The sequence below is a fragment of the Ambystoma mexicanum genome, chromosome 8 (genome assembly GCF_040938575.1).
Source record: "Ambystoma mexicanum isolate Mex_15411 chromosome 8, UKY_AmexF1_1, whole genome shotgun sequence".
NCBI classification, from domain to species: domain Eukaryota; kingdom Metazoa; phylum Chordata; class Amphibia; order Caudata; family Ambystomatidae; genus Ambystoma; species Ambystoma mexicanum.
The window spans coordinates 907,421,597-907,445,229 of record NC_090929.1 but is presented as its reverse complement, the minus strand read 5'-3'; the positions used below and the strand labels follow the sequence as shown (position 1 = coordinate 907,445,229).

General features: G+C 45.9%; 1 protein-coding gene across 9 annotated transcripts in view; it reads right to left on the bottom strand.

Annotated features, from left to right (window-relative positions):
- Nucleotides 1–23,633, bottom strand: part of OGDHL (oxoglutarate dehydrogenase L) — a 2,607,259-nt gene that overhangs the window by 1,937,265 nt on the left and 646,361 nt on the right. For all 9 annotated transcript variants that reach the window (XM_069610806.1, XM_069610810.1, XM_069610809.1 and 6 more), the window contains one exon: nucleotides 19,037–19,127. In XM_069610806.1, coding sequence (XP_069466907.1) covers nucleotides 19,037–19,127 — 91 coding nt within the window. The remainder of the gene's footprint in view (nucleotides 1–19,036; nucleotides 19,128–23,633) is intronic.

The following is a 23,633-nucleotide window of genomic DNA, read 5'->3' as shown; positions in this document are numbered from 1 at the left end:
CTCAGCTGCGCCACTAGGTTTCTCACCCATTTACGAAATGGGGTCCATTGGGCCACTGAATGGTTTTGAACTGGTGGTACGTGGGAGCTTTCTCGGGGCAGGGTCTCAACTCTATAAGCTGCAGGACACAGGGGACCCGGTTGTGCACCTTCCATATATTGGAAAGTGGGAGGAAACCAGGCCATAGCAATTGAGGATGAGGCTTGGTTGAGGATTTGGGGTAGGATGCTTAATTCCTCCGGGAGTGTTACAGATAGGCAGTGCTCCTACAAATTCTGCTACAGATGCAACCCCTACTACGCTACGAAGAGGCTGCATAGTTTATCATCCGAATACTCTGCTAGCTGCGGGTGTGGGTGTGCCCTCTCTTTCATATGGTGTGGACGTATGGAAAGGTGGGTCTCTTCTGGAAGGAGGTGATTTCTAAGATCAAAGATATCACAGGATTGTCTCTTCCCATGGTTTCCCGGCTACTGTTGTTGGGCGACACAGGTGACGGGTCATTCCCCTTGGCAGGCCCAATGGCCGCTCTGATTAGGCACCTTCTCTTGGCAGCAAAGTTGACTATTGCCCGTACTTGGAAATCCGTGGATGGCCGAGCTGTACAGATGTGGTGGGTAAAAATATGGGACATCATGGTAGCGACCACAATCAAGGCACAGTGCGAGGGACGTTATGGGAAATACGTTACTGTGGACACCTTTTATTGACTTTGCAGTGAGCGACCCTGCATTGGCGGCCACACCCCGCTGATGACACGTCTCATTGCTGCAAGAATGGTTGGTTGGTGGGAGGTGAAAAGGTTGGAGGGGTGGAACACGCTGTGGGTGTGAGCGCTGGGCTGTTTAAGAAGTCGGGCCGCTCTCTTTTCATTGTACTGATGGTTTGTAATTCCGTGATCATGTCTCATTGAATTGTGACTCCTGTGTTCATACACGCATCATTTCCCACAGTATGTTAAATATGTTTTTGAAGAAAAAATAAATAAATACAGCAACAAGATGCAATTGTGGCATATTAAAGGGTAGTGAAGTTGATAAGGAGTCCTGGTGAAAAGAATACACAAGGCAGTTGACATTTTTTACCTGGCAGAGCAGTACTCCATGGGATCAGTAGGACCCCAAAGAAGGATTCGAAGCAGGGGAGTATACCAGGCAATCGTCCAAAAGTATATAAAGTTATAAGACATTGTGACAAGATACCTGGCAGTAGAGTATACCAGGGAATGTAGGAAGTCCAAAGAGGAAGTCCTGGCAGCCAAATAAACCAGGCACTTTGAAATTGAATGTGAACATTAAAATTGTGGGACGATAGCAGGCAAGAGAGCACACCAGGAAATCTGAAGAACCTATCAAAGGATTCTCAGAAGGGGAGTATACCAGGAAGTCCACTAAAGTTATAGAAGGAAATTCACAAGAGGATTCCTGATTAAAAAAATACATACAGTAATCTGCCAAAATACAGGAGAAGGTGAAAAACAACATTGTGTGGAATTTCTCATTTGAATAAGAACTTTTATGAATCCAGTACGAAGAAACCAAGGAAGAGTTGAATTATCTGAAATGTATTGTCTGCATAAGAACTTTCTGAAACTAACTTAAAGAACCAAAGAAACTGTTGTTTGAAAGAGACCGTTGTACCTAAATATCCAGGGAAAGGGAACCACGCTCGGGAATCAAGGGGTTCTCCTTTGAAAAGACCTTTCTGTTGAATTGATCCATTTACTTTGATTATGAACACTTTTTGCCAACCATAAAGCCAGAAACATTTCCTTGCACCCTTAGTTGTTCACTTCTAGTGTGAGGGCCAGATTAGAAGATTTTGGACACAAGGACAGTTTATAAGTTTAATAACTTGACACAGACTGATCTTTAGTTTTAGTTTCCTAGGTAGGGAAACTCGTTAGGATATGGATAGAGAGGCGTTTATACAACCCATTTCTGTTTAATAAAGATGGTGTATAATTAGAAAATTACAAACTTTGTGTCCGCCTCTCAATTCTGAACCCTCACATTACCAATTCTCTTAAGTTCATATCCCAACAGGTTGGGTTCCGCCAAAGTCGGCTAGCCACACCACCGACAGACACACCAATGCCACAAAAAAAAGCATCACTACTACAGCAACCACAACTTTATCAGGGCAACAAGGTTTTCGTCAAGAACTTTATGCGAAAGTGGAACCAACCTAGGTTCCTTGGGCCCTTTGAGGTGACTTACGCTACACCGACAGCTGTGAAGGTTGTTGGTCGTAAGGCATGGCTCCATTTGCGGGATGTCCAGAAAGACAAAGACACCACCCCCCTTCCAGGAGAAGGAAAGTGGGGAGAAACACGGGTATTATCTGCCAGCTAACTGTGACTTTTTAAACTCCAGTTTGTCTTTTTAGGCGCTCAGACTCTCCTTTTTCAGCTCCACAGCAGAGGAGAGCCAGAGGAGTAATGAAATATATGTTATGTTTGATTGTTGTTGTTGGGGGCGTGGCTAACTGCCATGTAAGCAGGTTGCATCTCCAGGCAGCTCCGCTCGATGCGATATTGATATTGCTGCAAAATCACGATTTAACACGGCAAAACACGTCGGATAATCGCTGCAAACACGAGTGAACCCCGAAGGCACTATTACCTGTGGTCCGGTGTTAGGGAGAATTCTCTGTTAAGGCTAATTTCCCAAACCTAGTGAGTCCCCCAGCAGCTTTGCTGGATTTTTGGGGTTTATTTTTTTCTCCTGCTAAGAGTAAGACTCTTTTTCTCCCACTCTTAGACATGATTTGAGATATCCTTTGACTTTGTAATGTGTTTTATGGGCTATGGGGTCTTTTACTCAATAGGGTTTCATGTGGTTTTTGGTAAGTGTGTTACACAGCACCCTCAGTGCAGTAACACAGGGATGTCATAGTGACCCCCAAATATAGACTCCATACCCTGGGACTGACTACGGTCTTCCAGGGCATGTAAAGTCACCATTGACTTTACTAGTCTTAAATTGGGAACAGAACCAGTACAAACCATCATATTGTGGAAGTACTGGTAGGGGCAATAAGATTGCCCCTGGGTCTGTTTTTCGAGGGGGCACTGTGCAGTCCCCCCTCGTCGAGTTTCTGGCTGGTGGCAGTTACCACACGAAATATTCTACGGGAATATTTCCTATGGGATTTTCCCATTCATTTTAAACGCACCACTTTTTGGTGCAATGTTAAAGATACCACCGGGTTATTTATTTAATAATGATTCCCCGGTTGGGTCTTTTTGCCAGAACCCGGTTTTACATCCTCACATTTAGCAAACTACAGGAGATATTAGGACTACCAACAGGACAGTTCCTACTACACAGTGCAGTAGTGAGGAAGCTCACAAGCAGATGGCCCGGAGCGGAAAACCTTGAAGCTGGGCACAAAGCCATAGAAGGCATGCTGAACGCCGCAGAGGGAGGACACGAAATCTCCAGACTCTACAAGACGCTCCTAGAGTACACGGCCCGTCGAGATCTTAAGAGCAAAGCAAAATGGGAACTAGAACTTGGCCACCAATTCGAAGACAAAGAATGGGAAGCTATAATGCATTACCACAAGAAAGTATCCAGAAACGCCTGTCTGCAACTTATACAGTTTTATATTGTCAACAGAGCCTATTTAACACCCGAAGTCATCTCTAAATTTAAAGGAGCTAATATAACGGAATGCCCCAAATGCAACAAACCCAGTGTAGGGATGACCCACATGTTCTGGGATTGGCGGGTGGTACACTCCTTCTGGACACATTAGAGGCCAAGGTGGCAAGCGCAGACATCACACTAGATGTACAGTCACCAGGAGCATGCATCCTGGGCAGATATAAAAAAAAACAAAAAAACAAACCCCTAAACAAGCTTAAAGACTTGATGTACATCCTAGCGAAAAGACGCAGCACCATGGGGTGGAAAAGCCCTAAACCCCTAGCATGACTCTGTGGTGGGAAGTCCTACGTAAATGATCAACAGCAGAAACTGGGGCTTGGGAGAACACTCAACGAGCGCAGAAACTGGAAATCAGCGAGGATCTACAACATTGGGTGACGCTCACAGTGACATTGTTCCACCCAAGAGAAATAGTCACCTCTGAAGACAACGCAAGCAACTCATGAAGACACGCAAGAGCAGGTGGGGTTGAACGCTTTTGGGTATGGTCTTGGAAAGTTGGGAGGAGGGAGGGTGCTGAGAACTAATCAACAGTTGATCTATGCAAAAATGGTTGTAATGTTTATGAAAACTAACAAAAATATTTTTTTAAAAAATGTTTGATTGTTGTTCTCTTTCTTTTCTCTCTTCCTTTCCTTTCCTTTTGCTTAAATAAGAATGGGTTTTGGCTAGGCATGGAGCTAATGGTACAGATCTATCACAGAATTGTAATGTGTCCGTAACCAGAAGCTAAGGGGAAGTTTTGAATTCAGAAATGGTCTTGAGCGGCACTAGGGATAAGCATCACACCAATATCCATAACATGTACAACCACATGGGAGTAGTGGGAAGAGAGAGGGAACATTATTCATGTTATGTCTGATCATGGATTCCACATGCGACAGGCACATCCCAACTCTTTACCCCACAGGAAGTGCCAGCTCCAAGAGCACACTGTTTGGTTCACCTGTCTTTATGCAGGGTTAGGGGGTTGTGCAGGAACACAGAGTCCAGGTACACTGGGTGGAGGAGGGTGAAGTTGCTTAAGACAAAGAATTACATCAAACTAAAGAGGATGGCAGAGAAGGAGGAAACAAAGGATGTAGTATTGCATCATGAAAAAAAGGGACCAAGTATAGGAGAGTTATTATTTACAACACAACACACGCTTTCTTGCCAAAATGAAACCGGACACGCATTGCCTTTGTGTAGGACGAGACCACCACTACATATAGATGGTGCTGTTTTTTTATGAGGATGAGTGGGTGGAAGGGCTGATAGAATGTAGGGCAGAATGATTGGTGGGATGTTCAGAAGACGTAGCTATGCATATCAACAAGAGTTGCTTTAGCATTTGGGAAAGTAATGTACAGACATTAACGTGGATAGATTAAAACGAGCAACCCGTTACTGTAAATGCAATTACACAATCTTCCTTGTTTTTCAGATCGAAGGGTGGCGTAAAGATAGGAGTAAACAAAAGGTGCACAAGAACAATGGAGCTCTTGAGCCTACAAGAAGGAAGAGCAGCACAAATTGACCTTTATTGGGCGTGTGGCACCCTGGCATACAGCCAACTCCCACCACGTTACCCTGCACTACCCAGCACTGGAGGTACCACATTCTGATCTTGTGTCATTTGCTGAACATTCTATTATTCGAGATTTGTACCACAAGCGTAATAGACGGTCCCTGAACTTAAAAAGACATTGTCGCAATGATATCAATTTTTCCCAGGAATCCTTTCATAGATTAGAAGAAATACCTATGGAAGATCGCCTCTTCAGCGAAATGACAACCTTTTTTACATCACTTCTTGCACCAGGTATCCAGACAGCGGCCAATGAAGAATGGTTTAGGATCACCCGCTGGGAGCTGTTGCAGCTGCCAACGGTACAGAGCAGGATTTAAATGCTGTCAGGGAAGACCTCTGGGCAGTTAGATTGACCACCCTCCAGAAAAGGTGTAACGCTCACCTGGTATCCACGTCACTCAGCCGGTTCTGACCTCTTACAACCTCGAACCCTTCCCTGGAGTCTACTCGACTGGAGACTGGGCCTGAAGCACAGGATTGGTAGAGTTTAACTCCCTATTGTCTCTGTGTGCTTGAACCCCTTCTTCCCCGGGGTCCAACCCTTCCCTTTGATCCACAGCTCACCTTGTTTTCTTGGAAAGTGTGCTCTCTGTCCTGCTTTCAACGCAGGGGCGGGTTGATTGATGCAGGCTCGTTGCTGCCTAGTTACTTCACTGGCAAGTGTCCGACAGGTAAGTATAATGCGTCTTTTGAACAGTTCTCCAACTTTGTTCCTTTACTTCCTTAGATGATGGCCGGCGTCCGGGAATGGCGACGTGTTGCTGAGATGAGTAGCGCTGAAGGTGAGTGAGAGCGCGATGCAACCCTTTCGTATTTGTATTGAACTGAGTTCTTTTTCTGTGTCTTTTAGGTGCCGCAACGTTTTCAGCGTGGATGCCGGTTATGAAGAAGAAATGCGGTGAGTAAGCGTGGTATGCGGCGCCTCTAGATGTTTCCACGCTACCCTGGAGTGTCTTTTCCCTCTTGCAGATGGATGAGAAGTTCGGAGACAGAGTTCCCCCAGAGGGGCTGGGATTCAGGTAGGCGTTTAAAGCTCGTACAGTCTTTAAAAATAAGCGAAGATTTGCTGAATGCTTACTAATGCCTTTTTTCTGTTCTTTTCCCTTTTCCTTAGGAAGCGGCGTGCCGGGATGGGAATGACACCGCCGAAGATGCTCGCAGAACAGAAGAAGCGATGAATGATGGGCAGAAGCGCCGCAAGGTAAGGCTGTTCCTAACGGTGTTCTTGTTCTTGCAGCAGCTGAGCGCAGAAGAAAGATGCAGGCCTACTGGAGACCACTCCGAACACGGCGAGTGTCACGCTGCAGGTGCAGAAAACACAAAGCATGTTTCTCAGCCTGGGCGTGGCTTAAATAGTCTCTGGGTAACCAGGTGTCTCTGGGCTGAACCACACACAAAAGACTAGACTGCACATGAAATATGGGAGTTCCCAGAACTGCACTTGTCCCCATCAATGCACTACAAGTCCAATCCCCAATGTTATCCTATGGGAGTGAGTGAGTCTGGTGCCACAAGCGCCAAGTCTGACTCCAAGTGGGTCTTTGGAGGGATGGAGAGGCCCTTGAGGGCCATGTAGATGATCGTGGCCTGGCTCCAGCCTGACATCTTGGAGGGCTGGGAACATGAGGGGCAGGAATCATGACAATAGGTATGTCCTCGACCTGATAACAGCTGTGGAATGAGGAGTTTATGCGAAGATCGAAAGTTACTGCTGCACATACATGCCCTCAAATGATGCTGAAAATTGAAGCATAACTGAAGCTATCAATGCATTACACACACGGCACACTACTATGGAGAAAGAAGCAGCAGGGTGGTCGAATAGGACTGGTATTCTACCATTTTTTCTTGGGTGCCCACCCGGGTGAGCAAGATAATAAAAGTGCTAGTTCTTATCCTCATAGTGGTGCTCATTGTGTCTGCCAAATGGTTTTAGAATGTTGTAGAAGGGATGGGGCTAAGGGAACATCCATGATGTTGCTCGCATTGATGAATTTCAATGACATTACCTCACCCCTCTCGAGACATGTTCATACACAGACAGATAAGTGGAATAGTCAGATTGAACACTGTATGGTTCAGTTAGGAAATCCAATTGGTCCTCCAGGGACGCTCTTTAGTTCACCTCCAGACCCTGAAAATTACACTGAACATTGGATATTGAATGTAATGGCGATAGTTATTGCTGTTTTATGATCTGTACACCTGAGGAGCACGCAGCACGGGGACAATGCTTACGTGGCATCTTTAAGACATGGGTTCCAAAAGATGATTGGGATAGGAAGAAGGCGGAGGGCTTATTGGTTAATAAATTAACCAAAAGGGGGGCAAGTCCAACATCCTTAACGTGTGCACAGGTATAATTTGAGAAAACTCTTTTAGCAAGGTATTAGATCCCTGGTAGTGACGTGGCTGTCAGGTGCTATTTGTGGTGTGACATTGTATTTAGGGTAGATGTTGTTTTGCCACACTTATAGGGAGTTTTTCAGGCTGTCGGCTGCATAGTAAAACACATTTGTTTTTATTGTTTTCACCACACCTATATTATTAGATAGGGTTATGCAGCTTGGATTTATTTAGGATATGTAGACTGAGCTTTATTGAGTAAAGTTATTACTTGTAATGAGCAAGAGGTCTGCCATGTTCGAATAGGCCATTGTTAAAGACTGCAGATTTCGCCATTTTACTGTGCTGGGCCCCATTTTTGACACGACAAGAGGGCCAAATATGGGGAAGAGATTGTGATAGTCCATGGGTTGCAACAAAGTTTTGACCTTGCTGATTTCCACTCACTATATGATTGGTTTGTCTCGTGGGATGCTACAGCCTGAGCTGTCTCAGGTGTTACTGTCCAATTAGGGTAGAGTTTATTTTTAATCAATTGCACCATGAAGAACGGCAACCAAGTATAATAATGCATTTTGTGCAGCCTATGAAATTATATCAGGTTCGAGGGGTGGTATTTTGATGGTCACGAGAAAGGAAACTTCCAATTATATTGTTCAATGTATAGAGTTCTTTAGGGCCTCAATGACCGATAGCCAATAGAAATGTTAGAATTAGAATTAATGTTGACATTTCTCGAAAATGTTAATTTAGCTGTTTCTTGCTTGAAATGTTGTAGCCCCGAGTGGCCGTGTTGAGATGGTCCTCAGTTCAGTTCCACAGAACTGTGAGTCTCCCAGCCATATATTTGCAAATAAAAGCAATCTTTTCTTGCAATTTGTGCATTCTATTTTGGATGACTTTTGCATTACCTTTTCGATCACTTTGTGGTACTTTACTGACCTATACACACTACTCTTCCTCCAAAATAACTTAAATACTAACATCCTAGACACTTTTAGTACTTCAACCCCATCTCTCGTTTTCCCCATCTACTTTGAAGGCATCATGAAGTAAAACACAGACAACAGATTCCAAGTTCAAACAAAAGATCTTTATTAACTCAAATGTCAGGATAGTGTAAGGCCTAACTTACCCTATACTAAGTCAGTAAGTACAATTTAAATGTTTCTCTGTCCAAAACCTATACTTGTCCTCACAACTAAAATTAAACAATCTGTAAATAGGTCAGCAACCAAAGACACAGGGACTCATCACGAGTTGGGCGGTAGCCCTTAAATGCGGTGGTAACGGCATCAAGGGTGCATTTAAGGGTCTGCCCAATTACGAGTGTTTACCCCCAGCTCACGCCGGGAAAATGCCTATTTTTCGGCCCAATTACTGCACGGTAATTGCGCTGAAAATTCCCCATTGCTTCCAATGGACCCAATGGGGAATGGGGAATAACAGAGCCCAACCCGTGATCCGGCGGTAATACTGCTGGACGGGGGGCGCTAACGGAAATAAAGTTGTCCAGTATGCCAGCCGGGCTACCATCCAACTCGTGATGAGGTCCACAATATTCAAACTAAAGTTCTGAGCTTTTTCCAGCTCCTGATTTGCTCTGAACTCCGTTCTCCAAGTTCAAGAAAGTTCCAACAAAAATTACCTCAGGGTTCCCTTCCCCAAGTTTAACACAGTTCCATAGGTTTCAAGTTTACAGTCACATTCACTTGTTTAGTTTGCCTTCTCGTTTTGTCACTATAACAAACTAAGGCCAACCAGCCTCAGCCACTAGAATGGTTTACTCCAAGTAAGGGTTCCGTGGTCTAGGCGCAGTTGTCAGACCACACAGTCCACGCATCACAGGTTGTGTAACTGATGACCCTTGGCACTTTACAACAGTTCATACATTTTTATAGGACTTCCTTGCCAACACAGATTTCCTTTCTGCACCTATGTCGTAAGTCCAAATATGCTTCAAGTTTACTTCAGTGTCTTCTTGCCTTTACCAACATGTGATTTTCAGACATCTTACCTTGCTGACACACAATTCAATAGTGTAGGGTTAAGGGTGGGTAGATCCCTATGCAAGCGCTACAAGAAAAAAGGTATCTAGTTGCGTATACAATTGGGTGTTGTGAGAAACCTGAAGGTGTCTCCCTAGCTAGTTTCCAGTGATCTGTCATCCAGGTGACAAGGACACAACCATCGGGATTGGATCCAGTTCCAGCGACTGGACCAGTGAGCGAGGAACACCTGGATGGTGGGTCCTCGGGTAGGACAATCCAAACCACTGCCCCCCCCTTTTCCAACAGGAACACTTTGGCACAACGGACTAACACCAGAGCCGTTTACCTGACATGTCCCAATACAAGGGTCAGGAAAAGTCAGGCAATTGATCAGAATCATATCCACACCTGACGGCCCTTTCCCTTCCCAAGAGATAAAAGGTGGAGCCAGAGAGCACAGTACGAGCAAGGCGAGCATGGCAGACAGCAGAGCTACGTTGGAACAGCAATTCAAGAGAAGGAGAAAGGCGGCAGGAATCGAGAGGGTGGCGAAGAGAGAAGTGGCCTTGCCCTTTTCGGCCTAGACCCGTGGAACCTTGGTGGAAGAAAGCCTAAGACTGCCAACAATAGCACAAGTGTCTTGCAGCAGATGTCAACGGTACACGGGGCAAGCTTATGCCGATAAGCAGGAGCGAGGGAAGCTCCTGCACCTGTGGTGCTGGGCTTGGCTACAGGAAAGCCAAAAGCCAAGTGGTTCATCACAGCCGGTGAGTCAAGGGGAGAATCGATAAGAACGGGGCTGTGTTGAGTAAGAGAGAATCGCAAAGTGGCAAGTTTGAACCAAGTTTAATGAACTGTAAAAAGTGTTAAGGGGAGACCAGCCGCAGAAGGAAAACCGGCACCAGGTGGGTGTTGATTCAAAAGACTGTGGTTGATCCCCTTCAGAGCGAAACTACGGGTACCAGAAGGCCGTAGGAGAATCGCAGAAAGAGGTCAAAGTGATCATACAGTAGGTCTAGTAAAATCCCTGTACAATCGAAAGACTTTGTTCTGCAAACTAGGAGAAAGCAAAGAACGTTAATCCTGCATTGAGAGAAAGCAAGGGAATTGAATCCTGCATTGAGAGAACGCGAGGGATGTGAATCCTATAACACTTGAGAGTAAAGATAATGTGAAGTCAAGAAGGGGGGGGACCCAGGGAGGAACCCATCACCCAGCGAACATTGGGAACAAACTCATTTGTTAACAGAACTGTTGTGTTGCTGTTAGTTGAAGACCTCAGATCTTCGAAGGCAAGAGACTTTCTAGGAAATGAGATTTGGCCCTTGATGGCCCTGAGAGCTGCCATTCGAACTGTCGTCTCATGCTGGAGAAGCCAGAGACTGTACTGTGATCCCATCTTGCCCAGTGTTCAAAACGTGGGCAAGGGAGGCCCAGGCTACTGCATCCAGACATATTATTTGAGAACACTTCTTTCTTTTCTTGTGAATTATACCACCCCCTTTTTTGTTTTAGTTGTAAGGTTTGGCAATTGTTTTCTTAGTATAGGCCATTAGGACTGCTTTATTTTAATTTGATGGTTGACGCTTGCTCCCATCCTAGATTTAGGTTTAGATTGGGCGTTTTTCCAACCTGGATACCTCATTCATTGTTCGATAAACACCCTTGAATTGTAACCACTTGTGTCTGTCTTACTTGTTGCCACCGTGAGTTCCTCACAGTGTCCAGTTTATAAAAGTAACATAAACTGAACTATTATTTGGTTATTAACAATGCCAAATATATCGTATCCTTGAGATTTGTCTTAGTAAGTGAGAAGTACAAATTACTATTTAAACATAATGCTGTAGACTCCAGTTTGTGGCAATATAACAAGAGGAGCAATTGCTCAATAGTGTTTTGCTTTTTACTCATTTCACTTTGTTCGCAATGCTGTTTCTTTAAATTCACTTTGTTTGAAAATGCACATCACTTTCCGTTTAATTTGCAGGTTTTTCCTCAGACCACTTCCTTTGTTTAGCATTCAACTTTCAACTTGTTTGGTATTCTATATTTCACATTGGGTCTCCAGACCCCTCTTCCATATCATTCAAAGCTCATTTTATGCTTGACAACTCGTTCGATAGACAATAATTCAGCTCAGGACCCAAACCCCATTTCCATAGACTTCCTCTTGACCGGCATAAGCCGTTACACACACCATTCCCCTGTAGCGCACCGGCCTGAGTGATGCGTCCCTTTCGCTCAAAAGTGCGCGGCAGCTCCTCCGGGTGATCTGGTCTTGCTCTCTGGTTCTCACTAGCTCTTCGCTCTCTACCGCCGAGCTGTGCTTGCTTTCTCCAGACACCGGCAGCGTTCAGCGGTTTCACTTTCGTCCCCCACTCCCAAAGGGGAACACACGGCAATGGGCTCCAGACCCTCTCGCGTCCTGCTCTGGCCTCAGCGTCTTTCTGTCCTCTCTGCGGTCTGCAACCCTTTTACTAGCCCATGGTCTACCTGCCCAATCTCGGCCTGCTGCGCTCTCCTGCCCGCCTGGTTTCCTGCTCTGCTGCTTTCTTCCTCTTTTATACACCGGCAACCCTTTAACAGGTTGCAGGTGAGAATCGTTCATTCTCAATGCCTGACCGTAGTTAGTGTGACATTCCGGACCCTCACAACAGTCCTCAGGCCTCCTCCTCGTCGCAGTACCAGAGTAGTAAAATAACATGTTACTGTGCACTGTTCCTAGTCACCTCTTCCTCGCCCTATACCATGATGGAGTAAGTGGGGTAAAATGATGGGAGGTGATTTACAATGGCCTATAAAAGGCAGAGGGTGGGTAAAGTTGGTTCTCATCAGAATAGGGGGATACCATGTCTCGCCTGCTGATATCCTCTCCTCAATCCCCTAGGACCCTCCACCCAGGTGATCCTCCCTCGCATTTCCCCCCCCAGGGACATGATCCAAAAGTGATGGTCTTTCCCTGGCTATCTGGGAAGAGGATCCAAGGGGAGTATGTGTGAGGATACCCTCAGGTTTCTCACACTACCCTCAACCCCTGCAACCGATCAAAGAGCTTGCACCAGTCATCTCCTCGTACCTCTTCAAGCTCTCTCTTTCAATGAGTATCTTCAGCTATGCACCATGACAGTGTAATAGCCATCTCTTAAAAAAAAAATCAACTACTAACCCAAACAATTCCTTTTTTAACAGACTTGTTTCACGTCTGTTGTACCACTCACAAATCCTCAAGAGTAGTCTTCAACCATAATATCAACTACCTTAAAATACACCAACTATGCAACCCCCGCCAATCTGGATTCTGGAACAAACACTCAACTGAAATTGCTCTTGCACAGAGCTCCAATTTTCTAATTATTGTTCATCACTCCCCCCCCTCGTTCTATTCAATCCCTCTGCCACCTTTAACCCAGTGGATCATCCCTTCCCCCGCAAACTCTTTCCTTGTTGGTCTTCAAGAACACCATACTTCACTGGGTGGCCCATCTCTCTAAAAGAGTATACTCAATCTCAGAGAGCTCTGGCACTTGCTCTCTCAAATCCTTTTCAAGTGTGGTCCCTCAAGGGTCAGTCCTGGCCTCATTCCTCTTTACCCGCTACACTCGCCTCTAGGTAAACTCACTTTTATCATCCGGATTTCATTCCAATTCTTTACTGGTTACACCCAGATCTCAATCTCATTTCCCTCTTTCACCCTTAGCATCTCTGAACACATCACCATCTGCCTCCCCTGATATCAGTCACTGTATGGTCTGATGAATCCGATGGAGTCATCACTGATCTCCCAGCGGTAACCTCCTCCCAAGTGGCCAGTGGACAGCAGCCGCTAGCTGATCCTGCCCCATGGGGCGGCTATATGTGGGAGGATCAATGGAGGGAGACAACCTCCGGGGAGACATCATGGCTTCATTGGATGAGACATGGTATCCCCCATTTGAACTTGTGGATATTCCTCGCATACTTATGACCCTCATGGCCTATTGTCATACGTCTACACCTCCCCCTAGAAAGAACAGGGAAAGTGATTCTCCAAATCATTTAGATCAAACCTCCAGATTTGGTCTACCTTGTGGAAATTACAAGACTGCCTTCGCCAGTTCAATTTTTCCATCATCCAGAACTGGTTTACCATTTGGAACTAATGAAAATGATTATTCAAGCTTTTTAAATTAATCACCAACAATGGACTTCTTGTCCCAGAATCACTCAAGTACTGGGACGAGGAAGAGGGAAACAACAGTGCAGAGCGGAGGAAGCCACAAGCCCAGTGAGCACTCTAGTTGTTTCCCGCAAACACCTGCGGCCGGGAAATGTAAAGAACAGAAACAAAATGCGAGAGGCTGCTGTTGGCGAGAGAACGTTTAACCCAGGCCTGTCCAACCTTTTTGAATGTGGGGCCGAAGCATTAACTTTTTGTCACCCAGTGGGCCGGCGAGCCAAAAGTCAACAACCTCATCCAAAGCAGTATATTAAAATGAAATATTGTGTGACCATTGACACAATAGCATCACAGGCAGTGATGCGCCATGTAGTCCCAAAGATAGCTTTTGGTGTCAGGGGCAGTGAGTATCTAAGGGAGGCCTCCATCAAATGATCTGAGGTCAGTTGATCGTCATTTCTTTCAGTGTGTATGTGTTCATATTTTCCTGAAATAGTGGGGGCGACCGAGCGTAGCAAGGGAGCTATAAGGATCTAGGGAGGGTTTGGGGGGGGATCCCCCTCCAAGAATTATTTTTCAAATATGGGGTTGAAGTGGTGCATTTAACAGCAGAAAAACTGACCAAAAAAGCCATAAGTTTATAATCAGTTCTAAAGGGGAACATGAAACTTCCATGTCACCAACAGCAGACAAGAACATTTTACAACACAACACATTTTAATTATCTATGTGTCCACAGTGCAAGACAGCACTGTCACTGAAGTAACACATTGTTATGCTGGTTGTGCCCAAAATATGCCTCTGTAGCAACATGTTTATCCTGGCTGTTCCCAATTTAGGCCAACATTGTCCTTTACAAAGCACGATTGATGCTGCCTGAGCATGTGCATTGTGCCCAATACATATGCCAGCTTACCTCTGTAATACACATTCATGACTTCTCTCTTAATGATTGATGCTGCCTGTGCAGTGTTGTGCCCAATACATATGGCAGCTTATCTCTGCAATACACATTCATTACTTCTGTGGTAATGACTGATGCTGCTTGTGCAGTGTGTCCAATACAAAAGGCAGCTTATCTCTGTAATACACATACATTACTTCTGTGTTAATGATTGATGCTGCCTGTGCAGTGTGCCTAATACATATGGCAGCTTATCTCTGTAATACACATTCATTACTTCTGTGCTAATGAAAGAAGCATAATCCAATTCAACAGATAAAATGGGGAAAGGAGATCACCCAAACGTGAACCTAATTGAAGAAACGCAATGTGAGCACAATCTTAAAGTATGAAGAACTAGAAATGGCCGGGTGCCCTCCTCTCCCAGCGCCCAGGGGTGGCCGGTGCGCCGGTACTCGGATCACTCCAGCTGAGCTGAGGGCCATGTTGTAGGAACCGGGGAGGGAATTGACATCTTGGCTGTAAAGCCCACAGTGCATTGGATCTGGTGGGCTACGGCGTTATGCGCTCTGAAAATTCACTCCTGCAGCTGGCCTTCCTCCGACAGGGGCACAGACACCTCCCAAGGGCTGTTTTGCCTCGTCCAGGTTAGAACTTGTCAGTTGCAAAAAGAAAAACTGGATAGAGCCCCAGGCATTTTACCCACTGTGCTGCTTTTCCGGGTGCGGATGGCGTGATTGTGTTGCCTAGCCATTTTGGCATGGAATTAATTCCCACATGCGGTAAAATCATGTGGGAATTCATTCCTTTTGTGACGCAATTTGAACAGTACCCAAGGGTTTTCTTTTTTTTTCAAAAAGTGATGCAAATTGTACCCTCCCTCCCGAGGTGGAATGTTCAAACATTAAGGCAGCCCACGCTGCTTTTGAGCCTCCGAGATACTGCTGGCCAGATACTTGTGTTCTGGTGTATCTGGCCAGCAGTATCTTGGAGGCTCAAAAGCACTGCATGCTGCAAATATAAGTCGGAAAATATGGCAGGCAGTACTTCTCACTGCTGGAGGCATCGAGAACTAGGCCTCGGTGTGCACCTCAAGTAGCACTGGGAACCTGGGCTGGGCTGAGCTGCTGGCTCACGCAGGCTCTGCCCTGGGCTCGGCAACACAGATGTGTGAAGGTGGCGCTGTGTGCCCGTCACTCCACCCACACACATTACGTGATTATGATTTCCATTGGCTGAGAAACTGCCAATGGAAATACTTTTACCATGCAAGGCAGTTATTTATTTTATTTATTTCCACTACTACAACGTGCCTTGCATGGTAACAGTATTTCCATTGGCTGTTTCTCAGCCAATGGAAATCGTAATGTGTGTGGACTACAATTCCTACCCTGAAACTGCAGCCAAAACGCTTGCTGCATATAAAATAAATAAAAAAACGTACAAAAGTAACCCTAATGCTTTGTCTGTGCTCTTCACTGGGCCTCGAGGGCCACATAAAATGGGCTGGAGGGCCGCATTGCAGCCCTTGGGCCGCATGTTGGACAACCCTGGTTTAACTTCTCTGTGAGGCTCGAGGAACCGAGAAGCTCAGACAGGTGTGGTGGAGCCAGGCGGCTCACCATCCACGAAGAAGAGGGACGCTGCAAGAACGAGACACACTGCAGAAATACCAGGAACCAGTGAAAGACTGCTAGGCATTCGTAGACCACGGAAAGCAGCACCTTACTTACTGTAGCCTGAAGCCTGAAGCGAACCAAGCATGTTGAAGAGATGACCACCGGAGACGGGAAACTGAACAGAAAGCAGCCACGAGAGGAAAGTAGGCAGTGTGCCTTCACTGGTTGAACGCAAACAAGCCTGAGAATGCCAACAAGAGCTGGTGAATAAAACCAAGCATTGTGGGGACACTGGGCGTATATCGGCGACCATGTCAAATACAAATAATAGTGAACAGAACAGCAGCAAGAGAGAAAACGAAGACTCATTATAAAAAGGGGAATTAGTTATAATCAAACCCCTTATCAGTATGTGACTGCATGGACTGAAAACACATGGGAACACTGAATCGACTAACATGTCAAAAGGATAACTCAGTAAATGTACAACAGTGGAAATGGATATAAACATGTGAACACAAGAAGCCCTGGCAGTAGAGCATACCAGGCAATTACAAGCATGTGAATATAAGACCACCTGGCAGGAAAGTACACCAGGCAATCACAAGTGAATAAACACAAAAAGCCTTGGCAGGGGAGTGTACCAGGATATTGCAAGTGGCTGGGAACAAGACGTTCTAAGAAAGAATATCAGAACTGTGTTGACCAGACAAGGAGAAGCAAAAATCCAGGCAGAAAATGAAACCAGGAAATTCTGAAAGAAATAGAATTACAGAGCTAAGCAGCTTTGTGTGTGTGACAGTGCTATTGTGGGCCAAGAAAGACACAAGGTCCTGTAATATTGGGAAGTATTTGTGTTAAAGAGACAACGCAACCAAGGTAAGGGAGCCATCCTCTGGAACAAGAACTCTTTATCCTTGAAGAAGATTTATTTATTCTTTCTTTACAAACACTTTTTCAAAAGGCACCAAAGATTAAAGACATTTCCCTTTTCACCTTATGGTTTAGTTTATAGTGTGAGAGTAAGAATAGGAACTTTGACCCAAGGACAGTTATTCATTTATAAATACGGATACAGACAGATCCTTAGTTTTGGTTTAGGTAGGGAAATTCCACTTAGAGCAGGGTCAGAGAGGCCTTTTCCCAACCGTTTTATTTTCAACAAAAGTCTTTAACCAAAAACATGACTAACTTCATATGAGTTTCATTTCCGACTCATCATAATGGATCTACGTTGATTGGATACTAAACTCCTCCAAGACTAAAGTCCTTTCTCTTCTGGCTTCCAATGACAATCCCACTCTCACAACCTACGTCCCCCATCCTCCTGATCTCCTCACTCCTTAACCCATGGCTCGCAACTGCAGGGTCCCCTTTTCAATCAATTACTCCAAGCCATTGTGGCAAAGAGTAACCATCGCAACATTAGGAAGACCTGCCTGCACAAACGCGCCACTCAGTAACACCTCTAATCCCTACCTTGGTCTTCAGCAAAGTAGAGTACTGCACTATCCTACTTCTAGGCCTTCCATGCTACGCATCTGTCTCCTTTAACAAAGTTCTAGTGCAAAATACCTAGATCCTCTCCCACCTCAACATAATGTCATCATGTCATATTCACCTATTCAAATTCTATGATGCTCAGCCCTCAACAAACTGTCTATATGCTCCCGCCTTGCTTCTCCTTTCACCTACATTCCTTCTCGCTACTATCCCCTACACTGGAATGATGTTCTCAGACATCAAAGCAATTCAAAATACTGAACTGTTAAGCAGGCTAACCGATATTCATGCTAACCACTAAAAGTGCATCTTTAACCCCCACCGATTCCCACCTCATCTGACATTACTACTGCCCCAATCCTGCTTTCTCAGTAATGTCACGTATGTATATATTAATGTTAATGTTAAAGGTATTTGTATCGCGCACTGTCACCAACGGAATTGATCCCCAGGCGCTCAGGTGGATCTGCAAACAAGAAGTGAGAAATGTGTTCGACGGGTGAAGAGGGAATAGGAAAGTGAGAAAGTGGTGTGCTGTTGACAGCTTCAGTTCGGTTTTCACAGTGCGTTGAGCTTTGGTGTGAATATTGGGCCGATGCGAGACCTTGTGTGTTGTTGGTGCGGTTTATGTGTTTGTTGTTGCGGTGTGGTGAAGTGTGTGCGGTTTGCTGAGCGAGAGGATGGTTATGTCGATTTTAGTGTGAGTTAGGTATGCAGAGATTTGTGCAAGGGGATAGTGGGGTATATGTCTCTTAGTCCTTATAAATCTTGTTCTATGTTTCCAGTTGTTCTATATGTAGGCGTATTTTCACTTTTTCTTTCCATGGGTATGATTTATGTAAATCATACCTATGCACATACTGGACCAAATATCCATAATTTGTATGTTTGCTCCCAAAATGTCCACTGTATCTGTTTCTATGCATATCCCTTTCACCAACTGGCATACGCTAAACATACAATCATTGAAACTTGTCATTGCACCCTACTTAGGGACTGGCTCTACTATCTGTTCAGTGTCATGTGAAAGGTTTTTTTGTGGTAATGTCCTCCCAAATTACAAGTAAACTACTAAAACGCAAAATATTTAGGAAGGGGAGGTTTGAAGAAGAAAATGGGGGGAAATTGCATAACATTATAATGCCACATATGGTGTGTTCACTTCCTTGCCATACATTCAGATAACTATGCTTGCAGGTTTTTAGACTTGGACATATGCACTTGCATCAAAAAATATGTCCTCAAGGTAATGTCTGAAAACACTTACCTCATCTGAAGCCTCAAGTTTTGGGTCAAACTGACAAAATATCTGCTCCAAATCCTTTCGGATTACATTGGCCAAAACATTCAGCCGCCCCCTATAAAGCAAGACAGAAACAATAGCACTGTACAAACCAAATGTCACTGTCAACCAATAAAACAAAATGTAAAGTGACAGCAGCACGCAAAAGTGGCTTTTCAGAGGGGTGACACTTCTGAGGAGTATTGTACTTCTTAGACAAAAGTCATATAATTAAGAGAAACAGCATTATATTATAGCGCTATGCACTAAATATAAACACACAGCGAGATGAACAAGTTACTTCTTACCTTGTAACGTTCTTTCGATGGGATGTTCCTCTGACGTATTCCTTATCTTTGATAATTCGTCTCCAGCTTGCTGGCCTCGGACATTTTTTCTCTGTAGAGGGCGCTGCACATCGACATCCGCCGTGTCGATGTCCCTCGACAACCACCGTATCGGCGCCAACGTCACCATGCCCATAAATAGCCACGCGCGGCGTCCGTTGCTCAGTTCTGTTTTGTAGCATAAGATAAGTCATGCCTGAATTGGTTATTGACCTGGGATGGATGGGAGGGGCGATGAGGAATACGTCGGAGGAACATCCCATCGAAAGAACGTTACAAGGTAAGAAGTAACTTGTTCTTCGAAGGGATTGTGTCCTCCGACGTATTCCTTATCTTTGATAGACTGCCATAGCAGTGGCATGTAATTGGAGGTGGGAGTAATAATGTCATGTATGCCTTTTAGGAATGAACCGAACGTAATACGGTTTTGCCAAATCTGGTCTCTTGACTAGTGGAGGAATCTAGGTTGTAAAATCTTGTGAATGTATGTGCGGACGACCATGTGGCAGCCACACATGTCTTGGACTGGTACCCCTCTTTGGAGGGCCAAAGAGGCTGCGATACCCCTGGTTGAATGAGCCCTAAGATTTTGGGGTGGCTCTTTCCCTGCCAGTTTGTAACATTCCAGAATGGCCAAAATAATCCACCTGGAAATGGTCTGTTTTGTTATGAGTAGTCCCAACTTGTGACCTGAGTATCCTACAAACAGTTGGTCTGCTTGCCTAATCCTAGCCAGTCTGCTGATGTAAAAGCTTAGAGCTCACCTTGGGTCCAGCCTATGTAGCCTTTCTTCCTCTTTCCCCGGATGGGGAGGAGGGTAGAACGAAGGTAAGGTAATTTTCTGAGTGATGTGAAATTCAGAAACCATCTTTGGGAGGAAATTAGGCTTCACCTGTAGGACAACTTTGTCCTTATGGAAAATTGCATGGGGGGGTTTACAAGAAAGAGCTTGTAATTCGCTCACCCTCCTAGCAGATATTAGTGCTACCAATGGGACAGTTTTAAGAGTGAGAAATCTCAGCGAACAAGAGTGGAGTGCTTCGAAGGGAGTACCCATTAGAAAATTTAAGACTAAATTTAAGTCCCATAAGGGAACTTGGAATGGTCTTGGAGGATAAACATTAGTTAATCCCTTGAGAAATTGTATTACTAGGGGTAGTTTGAAATACGATGGTTCCTCCGCAGTGCGCTTGAAGATTGATAGCGCTGCGAGATAGCCTTTTACAGTGCCAACTTGAAGGCCTGAGTTTGCCAAGTAGAGTAGAAACGATAACACCTTTGGTGTACCACATGAAAAAGGGTTGATATTCTCTTCTCTACACCAGCTGCAAAATTTGTTCCAACGGCAGCGGTATAAAGACTTTGTTGCTGGCCTTCTGGCCGAAAGCAACTCCTCCATGACGTCATCAGGGAGGTCCCAATCCTTGTACCTCACCCTTTCAGAAGCCAAGCGTGAAGGTTGAGGGATCTGACCTCTGGATGGAGAACCTGACCCCCTTCCCGTGAGAGCAGATCGTCTCAGTAGGGAAGACGACGTGGAGGGCAGATGGACAAGTCGAGAAGGTCCGGGTACCACGTCCTCCGAGCTCACGCCGGAGCAATGAGGATCATCCGGGAACCGAACTTCCGTAACCTCCGCAGCACTTGCGGGATGACGGGGACTGGAGGAAACGTGTACAGCAGCGGGAATGACCACTCCACCACGAACGCGTCTCCTAAGGCTCCTTTTGGAGGAAATTCCCGCGAGCAGAACCTCTCGCACTTCCGGTTGACACTGGAGGCGAAGAGATCCACTTGAGGGGTCCCCCAAAGGGCGAAGATCTCGAGGAGAATCTCCTGAGCCAACTCCCACTCGTGAGAGATCGTGCTCTGCCTGCTCAGAGCGTCCGCCGTCACGTTTTCGTCTCCGGCCAGATGAACTGCCGAGATCGAAACTTCCTGCTGGATGGCCCAGAACTCGAGCTGCATCGCCTCCCTGCACAGAGGAAGTGACCCTGCCCCCCCCTTTTTGTTGAGGTAGGGCATGGCCACTGTGTTGTCCGTCAGGATCAGGACATACTTTCCTTGCACAGTCGGCAGAAAAGCCTTCAGGGCTAACCTGACGGCCCTCAGCTCCAACAGATTGATATGGAGTCTGGACTCCGACGGAGACCAACGACCGCTGACTGTCAGCCCGTTGGCATGAGCTCCCCATCCCGTGAGGGATGCATCCGTCACGATCGTCACCTCCGGCCAGGGAAGCCAAAATGGAGCCCCCTTCATCAAGTTGCCTTCGACGGCCCACCACAGAAGGTCCCGGGCGACCGAGGGCGGCACCTGAACCGGGTCCGACATCCTGCCGGAGGACTGCGACCATTGCATCTTGAGTGCCCACTGCAAAGATCTAATCCGCAGGCGAGCCTCTGGCACCAGAAGAATGCAGGATGCCATGAGGCCGAGCAACCTCAAGAACTTGAACGCTGGGAGCGTCTGGGCATGCTGAAACGTGTGGTAAATGTGAAGAGCCCTCACCTAGGGAGGAAAACACTGCCCCAGGGAAGTGTCGAGCACTGCTCCGATGTACTGGAGCCGCTGTGTCGGCGTCAAATGGGACTTCTTTAAATTGAGGGAGAAGCCCAGCCTGTGAAGGGAGTGGCAGGTGACGGACAGATGATCCAGGACTTGCTCGGGAGAGCTCCCCCTGATCAACCAATCGTCCAGGTAGGGGTAGACGTGAATCCCCCCTTGCCTGAGATGCGCTGCCACCACCACCACCACCACCAAAATACAAAAAGGTTGTTTTACAAAGCCTACCTTAAAGCTAATGGACATCTGTATCAGCTGTTATATTTTCCATATGCAATTAACAGTTACATATCTCAGAGGGGTGAGGCGACAAACTGTACAACTCAGTTGTGGCTATGCCGTTAAGCAAGCCTTGGCTTTCTCTTCACTTCTTTCTACATACACGTTTTTCTTCAAAATATATACCTAAATGATGCTGTGTGTGTCACTGACTAAGACCATGCAAAGGTGGTGTACTACTATCCAAAATGCTTTAGCTGCCAAGATTGACCTACTTCAAAACAAAATCACAACCAAAATACAACTCCTAGCGGATAAGCCTGCTTCTGACAATCACCTACCAACCGTTAACGAGAACACCAACCCCATATTCTACTTCACTCCTGTCTCACAAGACAAAGTGGTTGACACTATATCTAAGCTCAAAACAGCCAACTGCAAAGGAGATTCTGTCCCAGCAAAAGTAGTCAATGTAACGCTCACCTGATACCCGCAGAGGCGCCGGTCTTGACTTGTTGAATGCCGTATCTTCAAAGGTGATGTGTAACACACGGTTGGCTCTTTGGGCTGGACCTATGTGCACTGTATGTCTGACTCGAAGAGTAAGATGTCTGCAGATAGAAAATATGGGATTAATGAACTGGGGTTATTGGGTGCCTCTCTCCTCTTCCCTTTCTCTTCTCCTGTAGAACCCCAAGGGTTAACGCCCTCACCTTAGGTAAGTGAACGCTGAGCTCTCCATCTGCCTCGGGGCAGGGTGCCGTAACCAGTTTCTTCACTGGATAAGGGTGCAGGCCTCTTGACCTCAGAGGACTGCTGTCCGTCGTTAACTGCACGAACGGTAAGTTCTGGGCACTTCAAATGTCTTAAAAGTCTTTTGTAATGATATCTCTTGTTTTGCAGGGTTCCGGCGATGGCGGATGGCGGGCTGATGAGAGTTGAGGATCGAACCCGCGTGAGGAATAGAAGCGCCTGGAAGCACGTAAGTAAGCGCTTGTAGCCTGCTTCACGATGCGCACTAACTGTCCCTTTTATCTTGCAGGTACAAGTTCGGAGCTTTAGAGAAGCTGAAGGGTGCTGGAATACCCACTGGATTCGGCGTGGGAAGGAGTAATGGCACGTGAGTAATAAAGTTGCCCAATGTCTTTAAACGCACCTTCTTTTGTCTTTCAGATGAGGGATGCAGCGCCGAAGGCCTCCGGAGCATGCGAAGAGTAGGTAAGCCTTTGTCTTTCAGATGCCGGAATGCAGTGCGAGGCGTTGGTGACAGCCGATGGACCAGGTAAGAGATGCGCTGCCACTGAAGACCGTAGTGCTAACCTGTTCTTTCTTTGTCTTTACAGGTGCTGCTGAAGACTGGATTCCAGGATGGTAAGCCTTTGTTCCCTTAGGCCCAGGATCAGAAGCAGAAGACACGATGAGCGTTCTGCTGCAGAGAATGCAGAATAACA